The sequence below is a fragment of the Exophiala bonariae genome, assembly GCF_035927105.1.
Source record: "Exophiala bonariae strain CCFEE 5792 chromosome Unknown scaffold_50, whole genome shotgun sequence".
NCBI classification, from domain to species: Eukaryota; Fungi; Ascomycota; class Eurotiomycetes; order Chaetothyriales; family Herpotrichiellaceae; genus Exophiala; species Exophiala bonariae.
Window position 1 is genome coordinate 34001 of NW_027042525.1, and position 19583 is coordinate 53583.

At 48.7% G+C, this 19583-nt stretch overlaps 4 protein-coding genes across 4 annotated transcripts; 3 read left to right on the forward strand and 1 right to left on the reverse strand.

The window, feature by feature from the left end:
• Window positions 1-676: 676 nt before the first annotated feature.
• LTR84_011255 (uncharacterized protein) lies at window positions 677-1813 on the forward strand (the record flags this gene model as incomplete). Its single annotated transcript, XM_064854788.1, has 1 exon — window positions 677-1813. One exon carries the CDS (start codon window positions 677-679, stop codon window positions 1811-1813), a length of 1137 nt encoding a protein of 378 aa, XP_064700104.1.
• A 1427-nt stretch (window positions 1814-3240) lies between these two features.
• LTR84_011256 (uncharacterized protein) lies at window positions 3241-5199 on the forward strand (the record flags this gene model as incomplete). Its single annotated transcript, XM_064854789.1, has 1 exon — window positions 3241-5199. One exon carries the CDS (start codon window positions 3241-3243, stop codon window positions 5197-5199), a length of 1959 nt encoding a protein of 652 aa, XP_064700105.1.
• A 584-nt stretch (window positions 5200-5783) lies between these two features.
• MIP1 (DNA-directed DNA polymerase gamma mip1) lies at window positions 5784-9284 on the forward strand (the record flags this gene model as incomplete). Its single annotated transcript, XM_064854790.1, has 1 exon — window positions 5784-9284. The coding sequence occupies one exon, from the start codon at window positions 5784-5786 to the stop codon at window positions 9282-9284; it is 3501 nt and encodes a 1166-aa protein (XP_064700106.1).
• A 1053-nt stretch (window positions 9285-10337) lies between these two features.
• LTR84_011258 (uncharacterized protein) lies at window positions 10338-19475 on the reverse strand (the record flags this gene model as incomplete). Its single annotated transcript, XM_064854791.1, has 8 exons — window positions 10338-12837; window positions 12893-17109; window positions 17161-17393; window positions 17449-17789; window positions 17843-19186; window positions 19243-19285; window positions 19335-19382; window positions 19445-19475. The coding sequence occupies 8 exons, from the start codon at window positions 19473-19475 to the stop codon at window positions 10338-10340; spliced, it is 8757 nt and encodes a 2918-aa protein (XP_064700107.1).
• Between the last annotated feature and the right edge of the window lie 108 nt (window positions 19476-19583).

Sequence of the window (19583 nt, forward strand, 5' to 3'; positions counted from 1 at the left end):
GCAAGTTGAATTGGTCATATGTGTCAGGACATTGGCAGCCACAAGAGCCGTTAAGCGGAGTGATGGGAAAACGTTTCCGACCAAGTCCCGGATACGCTCTCCAGATCAAGCAATGTGGGCGCCTCAGGCTGGCCAGTAGCACCCCTCAGTTCACACGGCTCTCCACAATCAGCTTCCTTGTGGAGGGCGATGGATGGACCTCCGGTCGCATATGAATGACCTGCAGACAATGGGTTGCATCATGGCTATCTATAAGTCGACAAGTACTCCGTAGTCTGTAGGCTGCTATTCTGGACACACAAACTCCGACAAGCCAATCACGTTGGGTAAGCCCCAGTTTCAGAAGTACATAGGCGCCGACTATGTCGATTTTGCCTGGTTTCTGTCCTTGCGTCAGCTCCGCTCCACCCCTCCATCCAGCGTCCAAGCGCTCTGTTGGCAGTAGGATTCTTGTATAGTAATTATGGCATAGCTTCGGATACTGGGCGCTTCTATGACATGCGTGGTTGCGTGCGAAGGTGAGTTTGTTCTTCTACATAATGAGCTTCATGGTCATTCCGATGGATACAATGCCTCTTCATTTGGCTCAAGCATTGAATACTTCTTTGAGATAACAGCACTCAAATCGAAACGCAAATTTATCCATATTTCCCAGGTGTTCCTCGAAAACACCATCATGCCCAGTTCCATTGGTTCCTCGACGGGATCTGGTCGGTCCAGTCGATCGACAGTCTCTTCCGATGATAACTGCCCAACGGCCGAAGCCTCACTAGGCTCAAAAGAGTACCGGTTCACAACACTGGAGCCAAATCACATTGTTGTCGAGGACGAACCTATGGATGATGAACGATGGAGTCGTCTTGCATTTGCCTTGAGTATGCCATGCAAAGACATCCGTCGTACGAATCCCGAGGCTCGAAAATTTGCATTTCAAATGAAGAGACAGAAGTCAAATGTCAGCAGTAAACAGGTCACTGAGATGCTCCATCCCCTCATCAAATCTATCGTTAAACAACACAAGACCATCAATTGCAAACGCACGGCACAGTTCCATCGCGAAAGCGTGCCGGACGAGGTACCAGATTTCGAAATCGAACCTGGATGGAAAACGCAGCTGCCGACGCCCAAGCCGGCATTTACTCTAGGCTATTCCGAATCGGCGTTTAACTCACATCAACTCGAATTACAGCAAGGCATCATTGCAAATAATCGAAATGAGCCATGCGATTTGCACAAAGTTTCGCAGCCCATACCTAGCGTCTACTGGCCATTCTTTGTTGTGGAAACCCAAGATGAAGCAATGCTTGCAGCACGGAATGCGTGTGCGGGTTCTGCGGCAACCTGCAATAATGGGTTAATGATCTTTGCTGGAGCAGCAGAGGAGCATCGTGACCAATATATCGACATGAAATACGTACGGAATCTCAGTCAAGCGGTACAGTCGTTCTCGCTAGCCATCAATGGCAAGACCGCGTGTCTCAGCACGCATAACTCGGAGGGATGTCTGCCTCATGCTGTCAGTGCCATCAGAACTTATAAACTTGATGACGAAGATGATATGGAAGCACTTGCTTCACGGGTTCGAAGCATTCTTGTTTGGGCTGAAAACTGCCGGCTTTCGTCGATAACAGATTTGATCGAAAAATTCGACCGCCGTGTTCGGATGGCCAAGGCGTCGACTGGCTCCGCATCCCACTGTTATGACCCCATGGAGCTTGCTGACTTCCGTATGGCGTCATCCAAAAGGAAAAGTGCAATTGTCAAGGAAGTCTTCATGGATGGGCTAGCAAAATGGATTCGATACAGCGGCTGACTCGAACCACACATGAGTCTTAATAAGCATGAGTCGTGGAAGACATGAATCGAGAGTGTCGACCTAATCTAGCAGTTCTGCATGCCCAGCGGTTTCAAATATAGATAATGAGAGTTAGGTACATAATGCCAATTGGCCACTAGATACATGCTTCGTGTCCAACGTGAAATTGCTTCGCATGGTGTTGGCGCTTAAAACTCAACTGACGGGGAGCTGTGTGGGTCATGATTTAAGAAGCCTCACTGAGCTAGTTGGTCAATGAGCCCTTGACAGACACCGTGTCCGTGCGTATGCCGGGATTCCTGTACGGCCATACGTGGAAGTCTGCGGGGATGGACAGAGGAAAGAAGCTGTCAATCCTGTAGTTCGCTTGATGTCTCAAGACTGTGGAGTGCAGGCTTGGACTTCCGACAGGATAGCCCATCATAACAGGCTAGCCGGAAGTAAAATATCAGGCTTCAAGTTCGCGTGAGTTGTGGTGTGCGGATGCGGTTCTCAGCTATTCAGTAGCAGAGTCGAAATAAGCGCTTGGCTGATGTTGTCACAAAGCGGTCTATTCCCAATCCAGCTAGCCGGAGTGAGGCCTGTGTTTCAGAATGTATGTTGGCCCCTGCATCATTCATCAGGCAACTTCATCCTCACTGTCCTTTTTTTTCCTGCATCATCCTTCCTAGGTTCCTTTCCTGCCAATACCAGGCACAGTAGTTGGCGCGAAAGGACAATACGGCTACGGCTACGGGGATAAGTGTGTGCCGCATGGGAGTGATGGTCCTGACAACCACTTAGAACTCAGCCGCGCTCTCCCACTCCACCCATTGCCCGTCTCCAGTTGACCGCCTCGGGGGAACAAGAGAAGCCCACTGGTTATCTCACTGCACTCGCGGTTCTGAGAGCCATTTGGATGCCAACTTGCTCCCGAGAGCTCGGATCAGCGCTTCGCCGCCGCCTTGTTAGGAGTTTGTCACCGTCTCACTATTGGGAGAATACTTCCCTCATGACCCTTCTGCCAGGATACAGTCTGTCCTGGGTTTGATGACCATGGCCAGCGCTTCCAGGACTTACCAGCTTTCTGAGCACACTCCTGCCACCAGGACTGCTCTGCAAGCAACATCTATTTGTTCTCTTAGTCGCCCTTAGATTAAACTTTCTCTCTTCTCCATCTTCTCAGACTCTCCTCAGCATTCTCAGGTACTTGTGTGGCTCTCATTTCTCCTTACTGTTACCTTTGTCTATATGGACACTAAGATTTGCTGACAACTTTGCTACCCGAGTCCCACATTCGACTTGGAGACGCTTGAAGGGTAGTAATTGTCTATTATCAAGTTTATTGTTCTTGTTACATCCATTATATTGTTGTTCTTCAAGTGTCATTGTCAACACCAGCATCAGCATCAGCATCAACCCACAAAATCCTCGCCGTCTTCCATATGGCTTCAGTTGTTGAGCAAACCTCAATTCCTGTTGCTCCAGATTTACCACCAACATCCTACGATGGAAGTCACCTCCACTGGAAGGTCTTCCGAGAGGATGTTCTCAAGCCACATCGAATTGCCATTCACGATGTAGCACCAATGCAAGGCCTCCTTCCTGAGGCTTTGCTCACCATGATAGAAAGAGAGACAATGAATCCGGAACGCTTCGACGAACAAAAACAGTCATTTCGTGAACAGGTTGAGATCGGCCGAGGCTTCGGTCCAACTCCACTATTTCCACCAAATATTCTACCTTCAATTGAGTCTGAGGTCAGTCTGGCGCGATGTATGGTACCCTCTTTCAGTCGAGACGCATTGCCTGTACGAACAAGCAACCACAAGAGTCCTCTTTATGAATTATCAGTTCCACGTCCTGGGCTCGGCTGTGGCTTCTCTGCCAGCGCACTTTCATACGAAGAAACCAGTACCATGCCTTCTTGGTTGATGACCACTGGAACAATTGTTCATTTCGATACTGGCTATATATCTCCGGGTGCGCCTTTGTATTGCCCGTTTCTCACATTCGAGCGAACTTTGGGCGAAACACGATTAGAAACTGCCAACAACCAATGTGCAATCGCAGGGGCTTGGTGTGTCAGAGCATTGCAACTACTCTATGGTCAAGCATGGAAAGGACAGATGGTCCCAGAGATGCCTCTTTCCTTCTCTTGCACTATCGACAACACATTTGCCATATTGAATTTCCACTGGATTGAGAGTGACACGTATTGCATGGCACCACTCTGCAAGTTCGATCTTGGTGACGACGAGCATTTCACAAAATTCCTTGTGTGGATTGAGTCCATCGGCCGCTGGGCAGTCTCGCATCATCTTCCGTTGATAAAAACAGCATTGGAGCGCATACGGATCAAGGAGACAACCCCTCCAGCAACCCCACGACAGCCCAAATTGTCTGTGGCAACTGGTATGTGTCCTGATGAGATGCTTATCAAGTCTCTGAAGACGACTTTCAGCAACATTCCCTGGCGCTTCGAGGATGACGAGTTCACCCCTGTCAGCAGCAGCACTGCGAGTTGGGGCAGCCCCATAGTTACAAATGCCACCTTCGCCAACTTGGTCTATCCTATGATCGCCCCAGGCCAAGTCAAGAGTGCAGGGCCGCGGAGCGCAGCACCACGCTCTGCGATCTCCAAGCGCCTACTCCCCCAGATTGGTCAGCCTACACCTCCACCAGCATATGCTGCAAACCCCGAACTTGTCTGGCAAAAACGGTTCAGCCACGCGATGGACGAGATCCGGGATCTGCAGCAACAAATGCTAACCCTGAAGAGCGAAATCGATGGCTCGAATATGTCATTTCTGAGCGAGTTGTCCGGGGTGAAGACAACCATGACCTCGGTACTCCGAAAGGAGACTCTAGCTCTGCGAAATCGGTCGTTTTCTGCCAGTATGTCGGAGAACTGGACTTCACAGACAATCCAACGGAGTCCACTAGTCAACGAGATTCGACCTACATTTGTCATTGACCGTGCCTCACCTATGAGAGAGAAGCCCCCACCGCTCATGAAACAGAAATCAGCACCCAATTCCCCTGGAATGCTCTCACCTAACATGCACTCTCCTGGCCAGCCTTCTCCGGGTCTCTCCTCTCCTGGTATGCCCTCTCCAGGGATGCACTCTAATGGATTTCCTTCTCCGGGTATGCCATCTCCAAGTTTCTCCATATTCAGCGAGAATAATATTGTGGTTGTGCCTCCTGCACCCCCGATGTCCTCTCTATGGAAATTCACCGCCCTCATGCTATCTGGACACATGCTGGCTTCGTTCATCCCTTCAACACTGGCACGCCTGTTCGTTCTTGGTCTGGTAACTGATGCATGTCTTTTATCCTTTGCCAGCCCTCACTACGCAAGCTCTCTTGCATACCTCTCTGCCCTGTGGAGAGGACACTAAGAGATGAATCGGGATATTCTGGTTGTGGGGATATTTAGCAGACTTCTCCTTTTCAATTTTCACAGTTCTTTGGCGGCGGCGTTGGTATGGTTATATGGGATGGAACCAGGCACCATGCATGCAACCTTAAGGAAAGTTTCGATTTCAAGGAGGAATGTGTATAACTAAGAGCTTTCATATGTAATTGGCGTAATAGGTAGCTGGCCTCGAGATGGCATTAAACATGACTACTGATGAATTGACCTGTTAACCTTATCATGTTCTCTTTTTGACCCTATATTGAGACCATCTGACGCCAGATACGCTAATCGCCTAGAACTGGGAATCAAGCCAGTGCTTTGCCTGGAATGCCTTTCGTGAATCGGATCAGTGGGGCAACAAGGCTGTGCGAGCTGGACAAGGCTGTACGACAACGGCAACACCTCCCACGTGATGATAAGGCTTATCTTTTGAGTTTGCCTGCCACTTTTCGCGACTGCATCATGACTTCGCGCCTCCTGAATTGAGTTACCACTCTGGTTTAACTTCCAATCCACACCTTCCTGTACATCATGTCTTGTTGACCATAATATCACATCACCCAAATGCTGTGGTCTCCAGCTCCGTCGCAATGCGCACGTGGCTATATCAGAACTTCTCAAAAGTTCAGAATACGCCCACTGTACGCAGCACGTGCGGCAGCCATTCTACGACGACATTATGCCACTACAAATAATCAATCCTCTATTCCTGGTACCTTTGAAACTCGAAAATTAACGCTTGTGCGGGACGCGAGTGCGAGATATAATGATATTGGTGTACAACAATTGAGCGACTATGTTCATCCGCAAGTTTTCCCTGCGGGTGCCACGTTACCACGACCGGATCTGGTGGAATTGGCGAAAGACCATCTGCGCAGGCATGAATTACTGGGCAAAAACCAAGATGGTTCCTCGCCTATTGGATTCGACATCCCTTCCATACATGGCTCGTCCATGGACGAACACTTCACGAGACTAGGCATGCATGCCTCGGAGCCATACCTCTCTCAAGCGAAGACGTTCGTTTGTTCGAATACACCCACGAGACCACGCAAATGGGTCATAAGAAGCGGTTGGACAAAGTATAATCCGGACATGACAACCGAACAAGTGGACGCACCAGACGAGACGATGCTTTCTTTCGATGTGGAAACAATGTGGAAGGAAACTCCATTCGCCGTTATGGCGACAGCGGCCAGTCCCAATGCTTGGTACGCATGGATTTCTCCTTGGTTGTTAAGAGAAACAGAGAATCCTCGGCAGCTTATACCTTTGGGAGATCCAACCAAGCCTCGAATCGTCGTTGGCCACAATATCGGTTACGACAGAGCCAGGGTGAAGGAAGAGTACGATCTCAAGCAGTCAAACAATTTCTTTCTTGATACAATGTCTCTTCATGTGGCTGTGAATGGGATGTGCTCAGGGCAGCGACCCACTTGGATGAAACACAAGAAGAACCGAGACTTGCGGGACAAGATGGCAGGCGACAACACCTCCTTTGAGCTTCAAACCATGCTAGAGAACAAGATGCTCAGCGAAGAGGAAGAGGAACTATGGGTCGGAAGAAGTTCACTTAATTCCTTGCGTGACGTTGCTAAATTTCACTGCGGCGTCACTATCGACAAGACACAGAGAGACTTCTTTGGCGAACTTGATCGAGATGGAATCTGTGAGAGAATTGAAGAACTGCTAGACTACTGTGCTGCTGATGTCTCCATCACACATCGAGTTTTCCAGAGGGTCTTCCCCAATTTTCTCGAAACGTGCCCACATCCTGTCAGCTTTGCCGCGCTCCGACATCTTTCCTCCGTTATCTTGCCGGTCAATGAGACATGGGACGAATATCTGGAGAATGCGGAAAATACTTACCAACAACGTCTGAAAGATGTCGAGCAGAGGCTTGTTCAGCTGTCTGATAAGGCTCTCGAAGTTAAAACACAACCCGAGATTTACGAGAACGATCCATGGCTAAGTCAACTAGATTGGACCGGGCAAGAGATCAAGTACAAAAAGGCGAAGAAGAAGGATGAGAAACCGGTACCTGTCGCTCGACAGAAGAAACCAGGAGCTCCAAACTGGTATAAAGATTTGTTCGTTTCGAGTAATTCTCCAATAAATTTGACAGTACGAACAAGAATCGCCCCACTTCTACTGAAGTTGACCTGGGACGGTCATCCACTAGTGTGGTCCACCAAGAACGGTTGGACTTTCCGTGTATCACATAAAGAGGCTGAGAAGTACGAGAACAGCAATGCTGTCAGATGTGATTTCACTGATGAGGTAGCTGACACAAAGCTGGCCATGGACTACAAAAACGTCTACTACAAAGTTCCGCACAAGGATGGGCCTACCGCTCGTTGTTCGACGCCACTGGCGAAAGGCTATCTGCAATACTTTGAAGCTGGGATCTTATCATCGGAGTTTTCACTAGCAAGGGAAGCCTTGGAAATGAATGCATCATGCTCTTACTGGATCTCCGCTCGAGATCGTATCAAATCACAGATGGTTGTGCGAGAACACGATCGAGACCCCAGCTTGCTTGGGAAATCAGATCAAGGTTTCATTCTACCTCAGGTCATACCTATGGGTACTATAACTCGACGTGCAGTGGAAAATACCTGGCTCACCGCCTCAAATGCTAAGGCAAACAGAGTTGGCTCTGAGCTGAAAGCCATGGTCAAAGCCCCCAAAGGTTATTCCTTTGTTGGAGCAGATGTTGATAGTGAAGAATTGTGGATTGCTTCTCTGGTCGGAGATGCACAATTCCAGCTCCACGGTGGCAATGCCATTGGATTCATGACCCTGGAGGGCACAAAGGCAGCAGGCACTGATTTGCACTCGAAAACTGCGAAGATCCTGGGAATCTCTCGAAATGATGCCAAGGTGTTTAACTATGGTCGTATTTATGGTGCTGGATTGAAATTCGCCGCTACTCTACTAAGACAGTTCAATCCTAGTCTCACGGAGAAGGAAACATCGGAAACTGCTTCAACATTGTACAAAGAGACCAAAGGCACGCGTACCAGACGTAAGGCTCTAGGTAGCGGCACCTTTTGGAGAGGCGGTACAGAGTCCTTCGTGTTCAACAAGCTTGAAGAATTTGCGGAACAAGAACGGCCACGAACCCCAGTCCTTGGAGCTGGTATAACGGAGGCTCTAATGAGACGTTTCATCAATCAAGGATCATTCATGACTTCACGGATCAACTGGGCAATCCAGTCTTCAGGAGTTGATTATTTGCATTTGCTCATTATTAGCATGGACTTCCTCATCAGAAGATTTAATCTCGACGCTCGTTTGGCCATCACAGTTCACGACGAGATCCGGTACCTCGTCAAAAATGAAGACCGATATAAAGCGGCACTTGCCCTGCAAGTCAGCAACCTATGGACGAGAGCTATGTTCAGTCAGCAGATGGGGATCGATGATCTTCCACAGTCATGTGCTTTCTTTTCCGCAGTTGATATCGATCATGTCTTTCGAAAGGAAGTCGACATGGACTGTATTACACCAAGCCATCCCAATAAAATCCCACATGGTGAAAGCTTGGACATTACTCAGCTTCTGGCCAAAGGAGAGGAGGCATTCCTTGACCCAGAGACCGTTCCGAAACAAGGCCCAATTGAATTGGAAAAGTTTCCCTACACTCCACGTCAGACTGTCATGTCAGCTCTTAATGCTTCAGATGATGTCACTTATATCCGAGCCCAAATCGCAGATTCCGATAAAGAACTGAAGGATATTATCAAAGATTCGGAGAAAGACTCCCTCAAATCCTCGACCACCACCAAATCTTCCACCAAAGCGAAATCTTCATCTGGAGAGAAACCCTCTAGTACCACTACTCCCTCGCGACGTGGTCGCCGCCCGAAACCCAAGGTGCCCATTCCCCCACATGCACAGCCGCAACGAGCGATGTTGATGGAAGTCGAGGACCGCTGGGACTTGGGGTACAAGCGCGCATTTGCCAACAGTACTAGCGCTCAGCATGGGCACAGCAAGCCATGGATGACGCCTAATCAGCAGTGGAACAACAAATGGGCGTCCGACGGCTGGGAGGTGTAGTCGCACTTCCAATGCCTCTACCATGGTCAGCCATATTTTCACTCTTCAACACGTCAACAACCCCAAGCATTGCGATATCCCCTAATATTTCTCTCCTATTCGATTACCCTCGAGTCTCTTCTTGTGTACTTTTGTTATTCACCACACTTCCTCTTGTATAAATCCTTGTTCTCCCACTGGATGACGACCTAAGCTCTTTAATTCAATGAAGCGGATGATGGGTTTCAAAAAAATCAATGGCCGGGGGAGTTGTGTATTATAGTTGTCTATCGGTTAATCTGTGCCAATGTCGTATTCCAATGTATGGGATCTGGTTGGAATCTGGCTGGTATTTGGTTGGGTTGAGTTAATCAGGCTGGATTTGCAAACTCGGTCACTGAGCGAATGATCATCGGCACGGGGACGCTATCGTATTTATGTGCTTGATAGTGGTTGACGTACCCAACTACCTCGCACCTATGGAGCTGAGATAAAATAAAATCACCTTTAAATCGTCATATAAGTCATGGATGTGATTTCTCGAATTCAACCAGGGTTAAATATCTTTTGGTATTCTACTCCTGTAAGAAGTCAAGCCTAATGATTTCCTGTGGTATCAACAGAGGCGCTGCTACATATGGGTTGAGGCCACAGACCCCAAGAAGTATTCTCCATGAGGAAGCGAATATCTGTTCGTGGATTTCACTGTTCCCGCCTATGCACCAAGGCTGTCATCGACTACCTATGTATCTATGTACTGGCGTATTTACTGACTGATTCCTCGACGTGCGACTTAATGATCCAAAATATGCTCAACACACACGCATTGGCACATACATCGTTGGATCAACGATCAACGCTCAACGCTTGACGCTCAACGTTGTGCGAATCATATACATTCAAGCAAGCGCAGAAGTTATATTTACCCGGAAGAGAATGTAATGTGACAGATGGAACCCCGTTTCACATGCGTTTATGGCACTTGAGGCGCCAGTTGTTTCTCCTATCTCTTGATCCCGCACTCGATATGAATCTAACAACTGGATCGGTAGGTCACCCACCAGACTCGGTGGACTATGCGAAGGCAGCCCAGCCACAATAGAGCACAGCGAGGTTACGTTCATCAGTCGCCTGGCGAATAAGTTCATTGACGGTGGCTTCGACACTAAGGCTCTTGCCTAGCTTCTTTGCCACGACGGTCAGGGCGCGATCGGCCTCACTGGGCTCAGAGATATCGCGTCTCGCGGCGCCGACGACGCCGCCTACACCGTGGCCGTCCAGAGCCATGCCGGCGCCCGCGGTCGTAGACATACTCGCCGCCATGGCGTCGGCGACCTGTTCGTTGTGTTCCTGGATCCGCTGGAGGCGCAGCGGTGAGATGGACCAAGAATATAGCGGGTCGTATCGCAGGACGTCGAGAATCGTCATGATGGCTTCTTGGTCGCGGCGCAGTGCTTCTAGCGTGAAGTTGCAGCAGCGTCGGAAGACGCCTTCTACACCTGTGAGGCCCATGCCATCGACGAGGTCGCGTGTTAGGCGGAAGGGTACGACTTCGGGAACGGGCAGGACGCGTCCCGCTTCGAACGCGACGCCTAAGTCGATGTGCACTACTTCTCCGGAGTTGTGGTCGAGGAGGATGTTGTGCCCGTGGCGATCGCCAAGCCCAAGCACGTGGCCGAGAATGCTGACTGCTGCTGTGGAGCGACTGTAGTTGAGGCGTTTGTGGAACCACTCGTCAGGGTCGAGGAAGTTCTCCATGAAGAAGAAGCGCATCACAGGGTGGAAGTTGTTCGTTACAGTCTTGTAGGCTTGCAGGCGTTGTGGCATTGGCTTTGTCTGTGCATCAGCAATCTCTCGCCTGGCTCTTGTGAATTTGAAGTCCTTAGGGAAGTATCGCTCGTGAGCAGGGCTCAAGTAGTCACCAAGTGGAATGGTGTCTTTCACGAACTCAATGATACCGGCATTAGTGGTGAGGGGGATGACTTTGTAGGTACGAATTCCTAGATTCCGTTGTCTCGTCGGCCGATGATCCTTGAGTAACTCCGATACTTGTCCGAATACCTGTTCCATTATTGCATCCTGGCGAAGGTCATCATTGCCCCCCTTCAGAAGCATTTTGTAGGCAGATCCGTCTGAAGCAATCATAGTTGCGATCTTCGGTGCTGAGACTCCTCCAGCAATGGCAATTTGTTGGTCGAACTTACTGAACGTCGCTAGGCCCGAGTAATCTCTATCTGATCTCAATGTGATATTCATCGTTGGGGGGGGTATTTTCGTGTGAGCTTCCGTCATCATCTGCTCCAATCTGACCGCAGAAGAAAGCTTTCGAAGCGGAAGCTTGGCCCCCTGTTTGGCTTCTTTCTCGGGAATTCTTTCTTGAGCGACTCTGAACAGGGCTATGCTACTATTATGAATTGCAATCCAGATTGTAGCGGAAGGACTTTTCTTTGCAACAGCCTCGGCGAGTTTGTTGGCTGCGCTGTTCCGAGACGATGCGACCTCGTCAGTTTTGGGTGCCTTGGTCTTGCTTGTCGAGAACACCTGGTACAAGCTATGGTATGGATGATCCGAACATATTCGAAACATGAGATCCATCAGAAGGATTTGAAATTTGTCCTTTCCATCGAGAAGCCTCGAGGACAGTTGATTGACCAAAGGAGCAAACTTCAGTGTTGGAACAGCACTGAGATACTTGCTTACTGATGCGTTTGCCGTTGAGCTTTCAGCCTGATTGAGCCACAAAGCAAGGAATCGAAGAGTGTCATTTCGATAATCATCACAAGCTTTCATTGAAAGCAGGTAGTTCTCTAAGCACTGGAGAATTAGACTTTCACGATTCTCTGAGACTCTTTTGAATTCTTTGTCGTCCAGGTTATACCAGACCTTGGCCTTATTGAGATGTCCCTTAAGTTGCTCACGTTGCTTTGCGTCACTTGTTTCAATCATCTTCTTCAAGTCGTTCAACTCTCTGAGTTTACGGTCCCTGATCTTGCTGATCCGAGTGAAATCGTCCAAGTTGTCCGTATCTTGTAGTTGCATGTCGCAGAATGCGGCAAAATTGTGGAACACTCGACCGGCCTCTACCCCGGAGTTCTTGCCCCGTAATTCATCAAAAGCGGGCTGTAGATAGCTCTTGATGATTTCGTCTGGCTGCTCGAGACGTGCTTCGGCTACCTTGTGACCCAAATCAGTCAAGATTTGTGCCATTGTAACCCCAAGAATGTGGTGGTTTGCATCCTTTCTGCTCACGAGGCTTTGGAGGATTCCGATTGAACCTGAAGTCTCCTCTTGGGCCCATAAGGTGGTTGCAAGGTCATATTGGATGGCGACTTCCACATTGAGACCAACTGCCAGTCCCAAGATGTTCAATTCTGAGAGGTACATGGCCCTGTTCAGACTGAACTGCGGAATACTATGGTCAGAAACCGAATGAAGTGATTGACGAACAACGTGGATTTCCTGCAAGAGTGACTGCTGAAAGGTCAAGCCGAATGCCGCCTGAAGACTGGGGTTTCGACGCAAAGCAGTAAACGTCGCCTCTCTCGCTGAGAGAACCGGTGACAACTTCTCGAACCTGTATATATTAGAACGGAGGATTTTGTGAGGGAGGGAGCCACGGATGCACTTACTCGGCAAGTTCGATTTGTTTGTCCCTTTCCACAATACGCTTCCAGATCGAGTCAAGTTCTTGTTGAGTGTGAGCAGTCAAAACCTGTTTGGCTTCTGCCAGTATTGCAAGGCGTGAAAGTAAAATGTTGTTTTCGGTCCTCCCAGTATTGGTTGAGATTAATTGGGTAATCGATGCTAGTAGTGATTGATCAATCATGGAGTCCAAAGCAGTCGTGTTCGAGGCATGGTTCATGCTTTTTAGCAACGCTCCAGCAGTATCGAAGTGTCCTGATGCCCCATCTGAAGCTATCAGATCCCACTGATTCAATGCTGCAAAAGGTTTAGACGCCCCAGTCAGTTGCGATCGCTGTTCAGCGTTGTTGTGGTAGTAGCGCTCTACAGCTTCGGAAATTCCATACATATTTGCTGACCTAAGCGCCATAGCAGTCGCATTCACAGTCTCAGAAACGTTAGCAGGTTCCTGAATCTTGAGATGAGAGTCCAGCAGAGCGCTCTGGAAAGACAATGCTTTTTGGCTGGCTCCTTCATGAGCCAGTTTTGCAAGGACAGATTGTAAGTCAGAATCTTCGTGCTTGCCATAGAAGAAATCAAGATCGTCGACGTTTTCGTAGATGAGGGTCTCAACCTCATGAGACACGCTAGACAATAATGAACCTAGGGACTTTCGAGATGATCGTCCACCTTGAAGACGGGCCTGAGAGTTGTGCAGTTCAAGGAAAAGAAGCGCCTCATGAAACATGTGACACTCAGTAGCAGCTACAACAGCTTGAGAGAAATCGATTTCAAGCCAAGTGTTCCGTTGGGCCATTGTGGTCTCATTAGCGTAGAATCTTGTTCTGAGGTATATGATAGTCCTCAGCACCAACGGTCGGGCTTCTTCAACCTCGGCGCCTGGATTCTGGAGTATGGTTGAAAAGGCCAGGGACAGACGATCCCGAGAATGTTGGCGCATATTGGATCCACCTGCAAGGATGATGTGGACTGCATAGGGGAAAAGGGTGTCCGCTACACTTGGCACTTCAGCTATCAAGGGAAGTATATGACGCAGAATAGGGTCATCCGTTGTCTCCGAGCAGAGGTCCCGAAGCTGATCAGCTGCCCAATGATTCGAAGATCTAGATTTGCCGCCAGTAGCATACTGGGCGGATGTAAAGGAATTCTCTTGGTTGGATCTTCCTATCGGTGGACATTCGAAACCTTCAAACCTCAGGTCTGTGAAAATATTTTTGTCGAAGTGTTTAGCGAGAATTTCACTTTCACGATCTTCAGCAATATTGCTGGAGATGGACTGCAAGGTTTTTTCGGAGAATGCTGCTGCCACAAGATCGGACCGCCAGAGCAAGTCGATGAGCACATCGACGATACTTGTATAGGATGACACCATGTCTTCCTTTAGCATATCTTGGCGAGTTTTGTCCTTCTCTGACTTCGAATTGATCATGTTTGTCCACCGAAAGTCCTTCTTGGGCGACTCAAGGCAGTCATTTGCCATACCATGCATAAGGTATCCACGTCCTATAGCGCTCGCAGCCCAGGTTAGAAAATCCTCATTCGTCTTGACAGTTTTGATAAAATCGTTGAGCACGGTAGAAGACCGCTGAGCAGCCAGATCATCTAAAAGGATATCATCTGCAGGATCGCTGGCTGTCTTGAAATTCTTGCACAATATCTCGAGGGATATATCAAAATGCAACTCGGTCAGTAAAGGTTCTTCTGAATTCCGATCGTCGAGAAGGGCAAGAAGAAGACAGCCCTCGCTTGTACTTCTTGCATTGCTCCCCGGGTTTTCGATGTTTTTCGCATGTTCAAGTATTCTTTTGAAAGTGACCAGAGTAGTCTGTGGGACATTCACAAAAGTCGCTCCCTCAAGAAAGCGACTCAGAAAGAGGCGAAATTCTTGAGCTTTTGATATTGTCGCCCGAAAGTGACTCTCCTGTGTTGTACTTTCCTGGGATGATGTGATGAAACCTGTGAGTGAAGCAAAAATAGAAACGCCTAAACCAGCCAGAAAAGATATTCGTGTACTGAGATGGGACTTCCCATGCTGAAGAAGATATCGAAAGATCCCCATCGTATCCTCGGCACACTCGAATACTGTAAGATACGGTCGAAGATTATGGAGGAGCATTTCCAAAGGGTAACCGCATAGTGCGATGGGACCTGCAAGGCTGATAGCAATTCGAACCTTGCGGATGATAGTGCAGGCATGCAGTGGACCAAGCGCTGGTCTAGTCTTGCTCAGGAGTGATCTGTAGACATGAACAGTTAAAGCAGGTGACCAGATGTCAGATTGCGCAACGTTGAGCCGAGAACAGATGTAATTGAGCTCCTCACCCAGGCATCTAGCTCGAAAGGACGGTTGCTGAGAAAGCGGAAGCTCCAAGTTCGTAGTTGATTGGGTGGACATTTCCTCCCATGCACTCAAGGCCAATGTATGCTGACTCTTTTCGAATGCCTTTTCTATTGCGCGATCATTTTGAAGAGACATTATCAGCTGAGCAACGATGTCGGGCATTCGTTTCTGGAGGAGTTCAAGATATGTATCAGAACCTAATTGTTTTCGCATCAGCTTTTCAGAACCATCATACAGTCGCTCTTGTTTCGGCAGGCTCGTTTCGGAGGATAAAGTATAGGCCAATGCAGTGGGGAAGGCAGTGGCAAGAAGCGATGTCCACTTGTCTCCAGCAATTTCTGCCAGTTCGTCCGCATACTTGGCACCACGAAGCGCCGTCTGTCCCACAAATTCCTGCAGGTTGTCAAGCACCATTTCTTTCAGTGTTGCATATCCAAATGCCAGGAAAGGCATTCGAGAGAAGCCATCCTTCGACAGCCAGGTGTACGATATCTGAGGAGCGAAGAGCCTGAAGAGCTCAGTAGAAGACTCCAATTGCAATTTCTTGGAGGTAAATGATATGCAGGATTGCGACAACACAGTAGCAGAAGGGACGTTCGCTGCTGTTTCAAACAAGTGATAGGTTGCCTGTCTCAAAACAGTGTGCCATCGTGCTCCCAATTGACCCAAGAGGGAGAGACGAGCAGCAATGCCCTCTTTATCGTCGGGATCGGATGGCAGATTCTCCACAATGTCGTCGAAAATAGCTTCATGTTGTGTAAGGATGAACTTCTCAAACAATTGAAAGAGCTTTTCTGGCAGACCATATTTGATCGTAGGGGGAGCAGTTTGAAGAATTTTCAGCAAACTTGTTCTCGGAGAGGGCAGATCCTCTGCTCCGTAGTTGGGATTATGCTGAAGGAGGAAATGAAGAAGTTCTGAGAATTGGGAAAGCACTCTGGGGGACGCAGGAAACTTTCCCAGTACAACATTGAGCGAATAATTGTAAACGTCATATGCGAGCTCGCCGAGAGAGTCATCGTCGTCCTCCGAAACCCAGAGGTAACCAAGGCCTTGCACGACTTTCAAACAAAAGCATAAGGCAGTCTCACATCGTTCATAAGTTTCTTCTTGCAGATAAGTCTGACCCAACAGCTGCAGGAGCCGCGCACCATCAGCTCGCGTCATGCCGTGATCGAGTGCCAGTAGCTCAGAGACGGCACCGCGAGCAGCCAGTAGTGACCCTGGCTCGAGTGCTATGATTTCATCCACGACTAGCGAGACGGCTCTTGGTACGAGACTTCCCTCGGTTTTGACGGTTTGGAGAGCCATCGCGAGTTTGATGCGGTTAGAAGCTAACTGGCTGAGTTCATCAAAATTGAGTGGTATGGCTTGCCGCAGTTGACTAGCGTTTGTGTTAACAAGGCCTCTTTGGGTCGACTGCGATGCCCACGCGTCATCATCCATGAGGTCCGACTCCGTGCCATCCTTGCTGGCAGTCGAATCCATACTGTTGCGAGCGAGCTGTAAGGCCGATTCCACAAGGGTATGGTATTCTGCATTTGCCCAGAGGGTTTTGCTCTCACAGAGTTGTGCGTGCAGGCGTAAGACGGACGAACATATCCGATTTATCAGAACACGCCCGTCACTAGTTTCACTGGAGACAAAATCGATGACAGATGACCAGAGAGTGTTCCACAGGGTCAGAGGCTTCGTACCTGATGCTGGAGCCAAACGAACAGAGAGACCCGCACATGCACTCGCAGCAATTGTGAGAATTCCAATAATATCGGTACTAATATTAGACTTTCGTTCTAACTGTAAAGTGATAAAGGCCGACTGCAACTCCTTTAAACGGCCACTTAGACATGTCAACGTCGCGTTCTGAATTCGAGCCAGTAAAGATGAGTCAAATTGGCGTAATTTATGACTTACTGCGACGTCAGGGTTAACCGTCTCATGTGGACGTATCTCCAGCAGGTATTGGAGAAATCCCTCATCGGGGCAGGTGACCATTGCAGCCCGCCAGATTACATGGGCTGGAGACCAATCATCGACTGGCTGGATTACGTCCAAAAAACCGCAGGCGGAGGTCAAAAGAGAATACAGGAGTTCTGGCCGAACGTAGAGCGAAATCGATGCATTGTGAGATCGATCGAGCACCGCCGCTTGTTAAAGGTCAGCGGTGTACATCTAATGAACAGTTGGCTCGGGTAAACTCACGAAGTGTCCATCGCGTGGAAAGCCAGTTGAGAATCTTTAGGCACAAGTGCTCGAAAGTCCCACCGATATCAAAGAATTCTGACTGCAGTGCATTTGTCATAAGCACCAAGGAGGTGTCAGTCAGAGTGGAAGGCCCATTGTTGCTTCCTCCGAAGATAGTATTGATAATCAAGGCACCATTCAACTGGGTTCGAAGATGGCCAGATTCAAGTAGGACTGCAAGAGTATGACTTGCTGCTCTTGCTGTACCAGCCACTGAGATTGCTTGGCCAGCAGAGTACCAGACCAGAAGCCAGTTTTCAGGGGAACATTTGAAACTGGGCAAATATTCAACTGCCAGCCTGGAGATATGAATTAGTCAGCGTACGTGATTGTGCGGATTTTAGTTCCTTACCTGGAGAATAGCAAATATGTCCATGATTGTATGTTGGTGTCATCGTGAGAAAGTCCTGGAAGCAATTGAGCCAGATCTTTTGGAGAGTCGAAATCATCTCGAGTGGGCTGGTCGCACAAGAAGACCAATATCTGAAGTGCAACAAGCCTGTTTTGCCCCACACCTTCCGTTGCAAGTCTCCATATATCCTCTGCTGAATCTCTGACCTTTTGGCGTTTCCGCGGGCCATCAACAGCTTCGGGCTCAGAGTCATTGTCATGTCGGAATATCTTCTTTCTTCCCAGGATAAGACAGGCAATGACAGAAAGAGAGGCCCAAGCACTGAGAGCCCGTGGCGAATTTCGGGCAGGGAGAAAGTGTTTTGAGTGTAGTGGCGCGGATTCTCCGGCAATCAATAAGTGCAGGTCATCGAAGAGTAGAATTTCTCTTTCGCTTCTTGAGCTGTACTCCGAGAGCAGAGTTTCCAGCAATGGTTCGAGGATGTTTGAGTGGACAGCAGGCCAAGTACTACTCCTGGAAACGAAGAGATATCGACACGAAAAGAGTGTAATAAGCATCTGTTCCCGAAGAAGGACTGAGCTGTGCGACCAAAAGCGCCGTATCATGGGGATGAAAGAAGCCATGAGATTTCTGGTGAAGTCAACATGTGTGGTGAGAGCATTGAAGATGAGATTGTTTAGTATCTCGAAGGCTGCTTCTTGGCCTCTTGAGCCAGCTAGAAGGTACTCTTCCATTGTCTTGACGATGACATCGGCACGGGACATGATCGGAGCATTTGTCACGGCAGTCAAGCTTTTGAGAGTGGCAATAAGCTCATCTGAATGCGCGGAAACGCCGTCCTTGGATTTAGTCCTCGCACTCCGCTGACTGAGTCGCATCGACAAGCTGTAACCATTCCGGGAGGTGTTACGGTTGTCTCGGCTCGTGATTACATCGCTAGCTTGTCCCATATCATCTATTCCAACACACAACAGCGTGAGGATAAAATCGACACACTTGTGCCATTGTTTTGGCCGCATATGCTCACAATGGGGAGCATACTCTAGGAGAGCTTTGAAACTCTTGAGATAATCATTCAGAAGAGGCTCACAATAAGAGCCATCCGAGTTTGCTAGAGTTTCAACAATATGGTCCAGCACTGAGAGTGCTGTTTTGAACCTGATTCTAGGAGCTCCAACCTCCACTGCAAGACGGAGAGCAGCGGCAGTGACCTGGAGCCGAGAGGCAGCATTGTTCCTAGTTGTCGGCTTGGTAGTAGCCCGGACGTAGACAGGTTTCTGCTTGGAAATAATCTTGTAGAGCAGCTCAAATGTTTTGTGGAACGCATCGTCTGGGATAGAGTCTCTGAAATAGTGTGAGTGGATTGCACGGGAACTTCAGACTTCCCCGCGCTTGCTTACGCTTTGGAATAGTAACTACCGGGGTCCAGAATTCGTTTGAGCTCTACTATGATTAGTGTCGAAACAGAAGAAAGGACTAGATTGATAGTTACCTGTAAGACCTTCGGCTCTTGACTGTTGGGTGTCTGCTTCGAGCTTGGCTATGGCGCACGGTTAGGGGCAAGGCTGTAGAATAGACGTGTAGAAAATGTAAATAACCCACCAATAGCTGAGATGAGAGTGACCTCCGCCATCTTGCGGACCGATCGATGAGAATTTGCAAACACTTTGAGACCACATACTTTATGGCCCTGGAGATGATGTTTGGATTAACTTGGTCAAGAACATCGACGCGTAGGTTG